We start from the raw sequence: 12,500 nt of genomic DNA, 5'->3' as shown, positions 1-12,500 counted from the left end.
GTGATCCCAGAGATGGCTGTGTTAGCTAATAGTGGTGGTGGTGGTGGTGGTGGTGGTGGTGGTGGTGGTGGTGGTGGTGACGATGATAATGATAACATCCGCCCGCTGACTGTTAGGTTATGGTAATGATTGATGATGATGATGATGATGATGATGATGATGATGATGATATTTCTCGTAAGTTGCTTCTGTAGCCTAGGAAACAGACTTAACATTCTATTCTTTTATTGTGTGTGTTTTTCCAAACATTACGGTGTTCTCAATATTAACAAAGGACAGTCTAAAAGGTTATTAATATGTCTCTCTGTCTGTCCAAGCTGCATTCATACCTGTCCCTCTGGTATTCTCTCACTGTATGTATCTTTCTAAACAGTGCGGTGTTCTCAATACTCCCAAAGGACAGTCTTAGCAGTGAAAAGTTAAACAGACAGATCCTGAACTCCCTTCCTCCCTAGATGCGATTCAATTCCCAACATGCCACACGCAAAAACACTAATCCAGAAATAGTCTTTAATTCCCGCGCCGTGAATTCCTCAGACAAAGACAAGTATAGATTCTGAGCTGCTTCCCTAAATGCAATTCAATTCTCTACACGATGAACGCCTTCCTGTGACATGGACGTGACTAGAGGAGGATTAAATCAGCCGTCTCTATTGGGTTCGTATTTTTAAACACCTTGATACTTAATCTTGCCAACCAGCTGTAATAGAAGTTATGGCTGTTTTCATGTGTTCTGATGATTCTAGTGAGTTTAACAAGGATTCTGCGCTTACAAAGAGAGGGAATAACCATTATGAGAGGCCAGTGCGTTAAAGAATACGGGAGCAACTCAGCTATTCTTTTCTATCGTTATTCTGTCATCGTTGCCCTCGTGGAAGAAGTGATCTTTTTTTTTTTTTTTTATAATTAGTTGCTCTTGGCCAGTCACCAATATATGTGAAAAAGAAACTGATCATCGAGTTATTTTCCGCTCTTCTGACTAGCAACTGATGATTCAAGGAAATGTGAACGTTCCCTCCAGTATTGAATGAGTTAATCTGTACATTACTTAAACCTGAGGACAAGCCGCGGCGGTCAGTTAAACAGAAAAGCACTGGTGGAGAAACTCTCTTTACTCCCCAGACAGTCATTTCAAGAATCAAAAACATCAACAGATCACAAAGTAAAGATAAGGCCATAATGCTTTTGCTGCATGTGGCCTCAGCGCTCGTCTCCGTCTCACTGGCCTCTCGAGCACTGGATGCATTACCTAACACCACAGCATTTGATAAATCCGATTACAAACCATTTCAGGCAAAATTAAATAAATGGACAGTAATAGAGAAAGTCTTTACTCCTCAGACATTCAGTTCAATACTCAGGAATAGCAACATATGACAAGATAAAGATAAAGTTTGGGACTACGTGCTTTAGCTCGAAGTGGCCTCAGCTTTCATCTCCGTCTCACTGACCTTCGAACCTGCGATGGATAACGTCACTCACCTCAGGACACGGCCACTGTAACATCTGAGTGTCCACAGCTTACAGATGACAAGGGACTCCAGAAACTCCCAAACTCCCAACCCTCAACATTTTCCTCCTCTACAAAACACAAATCTTCTGCAGAAACACAGCAAGAAAACTCCATCAAAACTTTACGACGCGTCCCTACGGAGTGGAAATGATGGATCGCCTGTCATTTTCTACTTCTTTTATTCATAATCCGCCACATATTCAGCACTGCGAACATCTCTCTTCATCTTTCCATGACCGGTATTCAGAAACACATTGCTCTCTCACCACGCCTATTTTTAAAGGCCACAGAGATCATTAGCCAGGTTCTCAAGAGTGTCTCCCCTGTTAATAATGTAGAAATCTTGTTAATCTTTCACTAAAACTGTAAAAAACATCCTTAAAAATCCGTGTCACTTCAACTAGAGTCTTTTCAAAGTAGTCGAGGTGCGCCGTGTTTTAGAATATGGTTCTATATACTAGCCCAGCAATCCTATACGGGGTGGCTCAGACAAAGCACCACACGTTAAGGTGCCAGTCCCTAAAGACACCCTACCTCCCTACCCTGTCTCGCACCTACTCGAATCCTAACATACTTACCAAAATATAGAAATAGGAAGCATCAATCGCCGTCCAGTACTAAGAAAAAGTATCCACTATCTATTTTATACATGACATTATACTAGAATCTACCGCCTCTATGTATCGATATCACTTATGGGAAAAGTTAAGCGTGCTCCACCATGCCGAGGTAAATATACTTGTTACACGTTGAATGATGCTTGAGGGAGGGAAGGCAGGCAGGAGTGTGTAGCAAACCATGAGAAGAACAGGTACCAGAGGACTTGGCCTAAAACGAGGGTACCTGATACTTGTGGTGAACGAAGGAACGAAGGAAGGAAGGAACGACAGAAGGAAGGTTGGAAAGAAAAATGGTACTGCCACCTGTAGGCCTGACTGTTTCTTGTAGCGTCCCTTACTTTATTATGTTATGTTCTATGGAAGACGAGGGGACAGGGAGGGAAGGAGGGAAAGAGGGAGGAAGGGAGGGAGGAAAGGAGAATGGGTGGGGGGAGTGATGGAGGAAGACTGGAAGGAAGAAAGAAAAGGAGTGTGCGTAAGAAAGAAGAAAAGGTCTGATCAAATGCTTGCAGTATACTCACTCACTCTCTCTCAGTTTCTCTGCCTGCAAAAATGAAAAGTAATTGCAAGATCCATAAAAGAGCCTTGCCTCAAAAGACCTTGGCTGTAAATTCTGTTATATGTATACGTGTAATATATGTGGTCAATAAACAATATCACTACGAGTCAACAAAATCACAAATCCTCCATCCCTGTCCTCCTCTCACCCTTCCTCTCTCTCTCTCTCTCTCTCTCTCTCTCTCTCTCTCTCTCTCTCTCTCTCTCTCTCTCTCTCTCTCTCTCTCTCTCTCTCTCTGTCCCCTCACAGCCTCACGTCTCAGCACGCCAATCACAGGTAACACACCCCGGCACACAGGTAGGCAGGTCACTAGCGCAGTAACACAGCAGTACTACACAGGTGTGAATGCCTTTCCCCTTCTCCTCATTACGGATTCAGTGGCGCTGCTCCTCACGCCTCATTACCGACCATTGTGTCTGTGTACAGCTGTGTGGACCCAATATGCTCTCTGTGTATGTGTCTGGCTGTCTATTTGTTTGGCTGGTTGACTGGTTGTCTGTCTGTTTGGTTAGGTGGATGGCTGGCTCGCTGTCTGGCTGGCTACTTGTATGTTTGTCTGTGTCTGGTTGCTTGTCTGTGTGGACCGGCACTGCTTGCTCTGTCGGTGTGCCTGTCTGTTTGTCTGTCTATCTATCTGGCTGGCTGGTTGGCTGTCTGTTTCTATTTGTCTTTTTCTATTGGTCAATTTATCTATAAATTTATTTTTTTATTTATCAACATGTCTGTGGAGAGAGAGAGAGAGAGAGAGAGAGAGAGAGAGAGAGAGAATAAAGCTCCCTCTTAAGTGGCATCTCACGCTAATTGGATCAACGCTGCCCTGAATGTAGCAAAGGAGCTGAAGCACCGAGACACACAGACCGAGACACCGAGACTGCTTCCAACACGAGGCTCTGTCTTATCTCGACCACTGTTAATAGCCTTAGTGGAAGTTACGGGGCTTTTTAAGAATGTTCTCATGATTATAGTGATAGTGAGAGTTAGTGTAACAAGGTTTCTGCATCTTAAAAAGGCTGTGTTTTCAGAAGTTAGTGAATTTAAGGAATATTACTAAGGTTTTTAAGAATGTTTTAATGATTCTAGTGATAGCTGGTGGTCATGTAACAATAATTAAGCATTTAAAACCAGCATTATTGGAAGTTATTGGTGTTTTCAGGAATACTTTTATTAATGTTGTGAGTTCAAGGGAAGTTAATAGGGACTTTCGGTGGCGTTATGTTTCTCGTGATAATTGATGATGTGCCGAGGATTCTGCATCTTAAACAGGATGTAGTGGAAGTTATTAGGGTTTTCAGTGGAATTTCCATGATTTTAGTGACTAAGCGATAGTTTGACAAGAGTTCTACACCTTTAACAGACTCTGGTGGAAGTTATTGAGGCATTCAAAGGCGTTTTCATTATTTTGATTGAAAAAGGAATCTGCGCCGTGAATGGGAAATATATTCACGAGAATCTGATAAATATTTTTTTGTAACATTTGGAAATCATCCATAAGGAAGAACAAAACGTTTTGAAATACGGACCACTGCTTTTAAACAAGTCTCGTGTCGACTGAGTTCAACAATAAAAATAATAATAAATAGAAATATAAGAATAAAATTAGATAGGAAAATAAACAAGTAAATAAATAGCAATATACTAAATAAATAGTTATACTAATACTAATTATAATAACAAAAGATACACATGTACTTAAACTTTAATTCTTTGGTCCACACACAAAAAAAAAAAAAAAATCTCTTGAAAAACATTGAGTAGGTGCGGACCCTTCTCTCAACTTTCTTTGGTATGGAAGTCGTACCTAACTCTGGGAAGGAACTCAAGTCTCCGCTGACAGTAATGAACACAGAGGCTTTTGTTGCTGCGCTCCGTCAATAGTCATCTAATCTGAACGTAATCTATGGAAAAGCTTGATCATTTTCTTTTCGTTCCATCTCAATTTTTTATTTTTTTATCTGTCTATTCAAACAAAGAATGCTGATTTTTTTTTCCCAGTACTTGTCTTATTTGAGTTTTATCTAATGGCAAAGTTAATTAAAGAAGGGAGAACAAAACATTTCTACCCTTGTATTCGTTCATATATTTCTTTTGTGTGTGTTAATCTATCCTCCGCTGTGTGAATCTAATTAATACAGATACTTTTGATCAGTTTTCTTTCTTCAACTATAATCTAATCTGAACGCTATCTGAAGGAAAAGTTTGTTGGAGAGTGCTATTCTCTCTCTCTCTCTCTCTCTCTCTCTCTCTCTCTCTCTCTCTCTCTCTCTCTCTCTCTCTCTCTCTCGCTCGCTCGCACGCTTTTCTTGTTTAATTAATCTAGTTTTATTTTTTAGTTCTTTAGTTTCGTTTAGTTTAGTTTTAGCATTGCTTGATTTACTTTTTATTTCATCTAGTTTAGTTTAGTTTAAATTACCTTAATTTACTTTACTTTCGTTCTATTTTTTGTTCAGTTTCCTTTGTGTGTGTGTGTGTGTCTGTGTGTGTGTCTGCTGTCCGAATCTCTTTCACAACCATCAAAGGAAGTGTGTTGGAGTGAAAAGATTTTATTCAACAACATCTACAGCTTCCTGAGAATGTTATCTCAAGTGAAGGGGAGGCCGACTCTCTCTCTCTCTCTCTCTCTCTCTCTCTCTCTCTCTCTCTCTCTCTCTCTCTCTCTCTCTCTCGTACACAAAACATAGACGACAGGAAGAGAGAAGAAAAGAAAACAAATAAAGCAGGCATGTAACAGCAAATAAATGAAACAAAAATATAAATAAAGAACAGAAAGAAGGAAGAAAAGTAAAGCAAGCAACAAGATAAATAAAAAAAAAAAAGGAAAAACACAGAAAATCAGAGGAGAAAAAAGTCAAAAGAAAAAAATAAAAGAAATAGAAATGAGAAGCAAAAAAAAGAGCCAAACGAAAGGAAAAGAAAGTAAGCAACACAAGACAAACCAGAGAAAAATGGAAATAAACAAAAGAAAGAAAGAAAGGAAGAAGAAGAAGAAATTAAAACAAAAACAACACCAAAAATAAACTAACAAATTATCTACAACAAAGAAAAAAAGGGAAAAACAAGGAAAACAAGAAGCATAGAATATTTTACTAAGTTTTCCTCTAGTAATCACGTGACCTTTCCAGAGCATTACACTAAGGACGAGAATAGATTGAGTAATTATGTAAATATGGCCTTTTCCCTTTTTCTTCCTTTCTTCACAATTTTGGGAAGCGAGAGAGAGAGAGAGAGAGAGAGAGAGAGAGAGAGAGAGAGAGAGAGAGAGAGAGAGAGAGAGAGAATGAGTACAATCTCTCTCTCTCTCTCTCTCTCTCTCTCTCTCTCTCTCTCTCTCTCTCTCTCTCTCTCTCTCTCTCTCTCTCTCTCTGTCATCTAACATTTTTTCATAGTCGAGACAAAAGAGAAATTGGTGTGTGTGTGTGTGTGTGTGTGTGTGTGTGTGTGTGTGTGTGTGTGTGTGTGTGTGTGTGTGTGTGTGTGTGTGTGTGTGTGTGTGTGTGTGTGTGTGTGTGTGTGTGTGTGTGTGTGTGTGTGACAACCAGGAAGTCGCAATATTGGGAATAGAAGAAATAAAAAAAAGTTGAAAATCATATCTGTACAAATCGAGTGAAGAAAAAAATGAGTCGGTTTGAGAAAGAAAAGAAGAAAAAATGGAACACAGAGGAAAGGATGAGAACACAAAACAAGACAGTGTAGAACAAGCAAAAGAACCAAAAAAAGACAAAACGCTGAAAAAATAACACGAGGAAGGAAGAAAGAAAAAAAAAAAAAAGCATATGACAAGATTATATAAAAAGTAATCTAAATTACATGAAAAAAAAATCATAAGTAAAGTACCAAGTAAAGGATAAAATGTGACATGAGATGAAAATACAAATACACAGAAAACTGAAGAAAAAATAAATAAAACTAAGACAGACAGAACAGTAAGAAAATAGACGGAACTTTGGAGAAAATAGTAATGAGGCAGAGAAAATTTAAAAGTAAGGCGGCAGACAAAGCTTGAGGGAAACTGATAAGGAAACAATGTAAAAGATTAGTTAGTAAGAATTCAGACAACACTTAAGAGTACTAAGTAAGGTGATAGAGAGAACTTACGAGTAATTAGCAAAGAAACATAGACTTTACGGGGAAGCTAATAACAAAACAAGACAGAATTTAAAAGCAATAAGTAAGAAAACAGACAGAACACCTAAATGGAACAAATATGGACATAGATAACAGACAGAATACGAGAGGCGAAGGACACACATCACGCCACAGCAGCACATCGCATGACAGCACAGATGGGATGCTAATGGAAACGGCAGACAAACAGCATAATAAAATATAACAGAAGCTAAATGAGATACACAGGACGGCGGAGGTAATGGAGAGTTGGGCAGGCTAGTGATTAAGTAGTGAAAGAGAGATAAACTAAATGATTCAGATGAACATGACACGAATCGGCTTGGAGAGAGAGAGAGAGAGAGAGAGAGAGAGAGAGAGAGAGAGAGAGAGAGAGAGAGAGAGAGAGAGAGAGAGAGAGAGAGAGAGAATACACATACATATATACATACATACACAGACAGCCAACCAGAAAGCCAGCTACCCAGCCAGCCAGACAGACAGACAGACAGACAGACAGACAAACAGGTAAATCAGACACAAAAGAAAGATAGACGAATACGTATACATAAACATACATACATACATACATACATACACACAGACACGGTTCCCACACACAACTCTGAACGAAATATTCACGGAGTTTTGCAAGACTCTTCCCAGGAACAAACAAGCTTCCTTCCACGAAAGTCTCACGTCCTGAAGAAACAAGCATCATTGACAAGCTGCTAAGGCAAAAAAAAACAGGTTACCAGATCGACATTAGACTAGTTGGGAAAGATATACGTGTGTGTGTGTGTGTGTGTGTGTGTGTGTGTGTGTGTGTAAGTAATAATAATAATAATAATAATAATAATAATAATAATAATAATAATAATAATAATAATAATAATAATAATAATGTGTGTATGTGTGTGTGTGTGTGTGTGTGACAACCAGAAAGTCGCATTACTGACCTCAGGACATTAACATAAATCAATAAATAAATGAATAAAATAAAAAAAATAATAAAAAATAAGACTGAATAAAATCACACCAGTACAGAGAAAATGAAGAAAAAAAGGGATAACTTAAGAAAAAATAACATGAAAACTGAAAAAGAGGAAAGGAAGCCAATACAGAACAGAACAGTGTGCTGGGGAGTGACAAAGTAACACGAATGAAGCACAAGAAGTGATGATTCAGGAAATATTGAAATAACATTAGCGTTTTCATCCGAGAGTTTGATGAGATTATGTTAGGTTAAGTTAGGTTTAGGTTAGGTTAGGTTAGGTTAGGTTAGGTTAGGTTAGGTTAGGTTAGGTTAGGTTAGGTTAGACTAGGTTACGTTAGTTTTATGTTAAGTTAGGTTATGTTTCGATTATGTTAGATTAGGTTAGGTTAGGTTAGGTTAGGTTAGGTTAGGTTAGGTTAGGTTAGGTTAGGTTAGGTTAGGTTAGGTTAGGTTAGGTTAGGTTAGGTTAGGTTAGACTAGGTTACGTTAGTTTTATGTTAAGTTAGGTTATGTTTCGATTATGTTAGATTAGGTTAGGTTTAGGTCAGGTTAGATAAGATGCCTCCAGAATATCAAGTAACTCTCCGCTTATTTTTTTCTTTCTCTTTTCTTTTTTTTTTCTTTTTTTCTTTTCTTTTTTTTTTTTTTGCCTTCCTAAGACTTGAACACTTTAAAAAGAGGACTAACACACCTCCAGGAATAAATCAATTAACTTTTTTTTTCAGCACTGTGTCTATACCAGATTTCAGGAAGCGCCAATTAAACAGACACTTTTTCTTTTTCTTTTTTTTTCTTTTTTTTCCTTTTTTTTCCTTTTTTTCTTTTTTTTTTCTTTTTTTTTTTTTTACTCCTGTTCGATCTCCCTTCCATGAAAAATGAGAAGTCAGCGCTGAAAGAACACACACACACACACACACACACACACACACACAAGATAACACTCCCATCAGCTGCACCCTCTTCCTGGCACACTCCCCCTCCGTTGCGTCCTGCCACCTGCCCGAGAAACAAAAAAGGGTTACAAAGTTAAAACACACAAGAAAAAAGAAAAAAAGAAAGAAAGAAAACGAAGTAACGCAAGCACACGGCAAAATTAAAAAGTATACAAACAAGGAGATAAAAAAAAAAGGGAAACGAGAACGAAGTGGACTCAACAACCTCTGACAAAATGAAGAATAACAAAAAAATATATAAAAATGAAAAAAACAAAAAGAAACGTAACTGCTCCCCACCTCAAAGGGAAAAAAGAAAGAAAAAATGAGAGAGTGTTTCATATTTTCCTTTCTTCTTTCGTTTCGTCTTCTTTTGCATAATGTATAATACTTCCTGGTAGAGAGAGAGAGAGAGAGAGAGAGAGAGAGAGAGAGAGAGAGAGAGAGAGAGAGAGAGAGAGAGAGAGAGAGAGAGAGAGAGAGAGAGAGCAAATGTACGTATACAACATGAATTATGGAAACTCAAAACATCCTTGAAGATAATTGGTATAATTTTTACATGAAATATGCATATATAGAACATTCTTATTAGTAGTGGTGGTGGTGGTGGTGGTGGTGGTGGTGATAGTAGTAGCAATAGTAGTAGTAGTAGTAGTAGTAGTGGTGGTGGTAGTGGTGGTGGTGGTGGTGGTGGTACTCTCCACAACCTTCACTTCATATCAAACGCTTCAAGTTACAAAGTGTTGAGTGTGAAGCGTGAAAGTGTCATTAATGAATCCACAAGTGTGTTATTATATAATTAACAGTTATGTCTTGTAACAACACTATATGAATTTCTCTCTCTCTCTCTCTCTCTCTCTCTCTCTCTCTCTCTCTCTCTCTCTCTCTCTCTCTCTCTCTCTCTCTCTCTCTCTCTCTCTCAAATTTCGACATTCATTTTACATTCGCCCTCTGCATTCATAAATGTATTCACTTTTTTTCTGTTGCCATTTCAATTCCTGACATAATTTCGTGACAGATCAGCTGTTGTGCAGTGCCTCCCCTTAATGGAAATAGGGAAAAAATTATAAAAACAAGTAAAAACTGTAAAATTCTCCTCCCCTCCGGTGCCCACGGAGTACAAAGGGACATTTTTATTCACTCTATTCAGAAACGAACGGAAATGAATTGTCAGAATCAAGCTCGAGCGATGCCTGACCAAAAAAAAAAGAAAAAAAAGGCTGTAATAGGAAATGTTGAGTATGTTCAACTTTACGTGCGTGTGTGAAAACTGACTCCTTGTCGCTGTGGTAAGCAAAATATTCACTCAGTGGTTTTCTTTAACGACATCGATGCAAACTCAAATACATTGTACCACTCAGTCAGCTTGCTGTTTAAAATACAGACCGAATAAAGAACATGAAATGCTGAGTATCTGTAATTTAACCAGTGAGTGTGAAGGTGAAAACTAACTCTTCCTTGTAGCTGTGCTAAATAAAATATTCATCCAGTGGCTTTCTTCGACGAAAACGATGCAGACTTAAGTACTAATCCTTCAGTTCACTCTATCATTTAATATCAGCTTGAAGTTGATATATAGACTGAGTAAGTACCAGTAACTGAACATTAGCCAGTAAAGAGTGAAATCAACTCCGTCATGTCGCTGGGCTAAGTAAACCATTCACCCAGTGACTTGCTGTGACGTGAACGCTGCAAACTTGTACTGATCCTCACTGCCGCTGCCCTGGATCCCTCTCTCCATCATTCTCGCGTCACACACACGCTAACTAAATCAAACATTCATTCAGGGGTTTTCTTTGACGGGAACGATACAAACTTAAATACTAATCCTAAATTAATATATTGCAATCTAATATAAGAGTTGAAATATAAAGTGAATCAGGTTACTGAGCTTAAACTTTTTACTTTTTATTATAACTTAAGCACGAATCTTGATATATATTATACTACTCAATCAATTTGGACTTTAAAAAAGATTACTGAAAAAGGCTACGAGCTTAATCTCTTTAGTTCCTGTTCTGAGTTAAACACTACTAAAATATACTATACCACTTAATTAATCAGTGTAAAGTTAAAAATACAAATTGAATAGAATTAAAGTTTAAACTCTTTACTCCTTGTCCTAATTCAGATATTAATCCTAAAATATACCATGCTATTTCATCACATTGAGTTAAAAATATATAACTAAAATTAATACGATTACAAGGCTTAAACTCATTATTTCTTACTCTGACTTAAGTACTCATCATAAAACATACTCTGCCACTGAAATATACCATACCATTTGATTGGCGTAGAGTTAAAAAAAAAAAAAAAAAATCAAATCACAAATACACAAGGGTGACAAAATGCAGACACGCTCAACCTTGAAAAAAAAAAAAAAAAAAAAAAAAAAAAGCGGGTGGCGTCATTTAAGATAGGAATCATTAGAGTTAAAATACTATAAAAAATAATTAAACTATAAATGCACAAAGGTGAAAAAAGGCAGGCACACTCACCCTTGGCGCCGAGGGTGAGGGTGTAGAGCAGCAAGGTGACGCGCGTCATCCTCAAGGGCTGACGGAACACTGGCGTCACTTGCCCCCAGCACAGGTGAGGCGGCGTCACTTGCCCGTCACTGCCTCACTGCCACCCTCCTTCCTTCGCCCGTCACTACCGCTGCCCTAGTTTCCTTTCGCCATCACTGCTCGCGTCACGCACACACACACACTAATGCACACCAGCACTTCACACTTATAAAATCATGTTCAATTCCTGCGTCCAGTCTTTGTAGTTCAGTTTTTCAACACTTAACACTTACAACATCATATTCAATTCTTCTGTCCAATCTTTTAAGTTTACTTTTTTTAACACTTACAAAATCATAATCAGTTCTTGTGTCTAGTCTTTGAAGTGCACTTTTCAACACTTAACACTTACAGAATCATATTTAATTCCTGTGTGCAATATTTCAAGTCCACTTTTTTTTTTCAGCATTTACATTAAAAAACCATGTTCACTTCCTGCGTCCACTTTTAAGTCCACTTTTCAACACTTAATATTTAGAAAACTATTTTTTTTTTTCGTCAGACCTTTTTTAAGTTCTCTCTTTCAACACTTAAAACTTAGAAAACCACATTCAATTCCTTGCGTCCAATGTCTTCTAAGTGAACTTTTTCCCCACCATGTTCACACTTTGCTTGTCTTGATATCTAGTTGTAAGGTTACGTCAGACTATGTTAAGTTAGATTACGTTTCTACACTTCCTCAAGATCATTTTTATTCATGCCTACGTACACACAGCAGTCTATGGGGTACACTTTCTGCACACACATACAGTACATATATACACTTAGATAAACTCTTACGAAATCATTTTCTAAACTTTTTTTTATATATATATTTCCACTTTTCACACTGTTTTGGTCAAGATGAAAGACTAACCTTCCTCTCGATTATCTGGTTCTGATAGACAGACAGATAGATAATAGATAGGCAGACAAATAGATACCTAGATAGATAGATAGATATAGATAATTAGAGATAGATAAATAGGTAAGTAGGTAGACAGGTAGGTAGGTAGGTAGATATAGATAGACAAGACAGATTGATTGACTGAATGATTACGTAACCGATAGACAGAAAGAGATAGATAGAAAGGCAGAGAGACGGACAGACAGATAGACAGACAGACAGACAGACAGACAGATAGATAAATAGACAGACAGATACATTAACTAACTGACTTACTAATTGACTTATTGACTGATACTGTACAATCCACAAAAAATACAGC

General features: G+C 37.8%; 1 protein-coding gene across 1 annotated transcript in view; it reads right to left on the bottom strand.

The window, feature by feature from the left end:
• LOC135116363 (neuronal acetylcholine receptor subunit alpha-10-like) overlaps positions 1–12,500 on the bottom strand; it is a 132,347-nt gene that overhangs the window by 112,810 nt on the left and 7,037 nt on the right. The window contains 1 exon segment of the mRNA XM_064033743.1: positions 11,224–12,500. This exon segment is cut by the window's right edge and continues 493 nt beyond it. Coding sequence (XP_063889813.1) covers positions 11,224–11,272 — 49 coding nt within the window. The 5' untranslated portion in view covers positions 11,273–12,500.

The sequence above is a fragment of the Scylla paramamosain genome, chromosome 31 (genome assembly GCF_035594125.1).
Source record: "Scylla paramamosain isolate STU-SP2022 chromosome 31, ASM3559412v1, whole genome shotgun sequence".
NCBI classification, from domain to species: Eukaryota; Metazoa; Arthropoda; class Malacostraca; order Decapoda; family Portunidae; genus Scylla; species Scylla paramamosain.
Note: the sequence above shows the minus strand (reverse complement) of the source record. Positions and strands in the feature narration are given on the sequence as shown.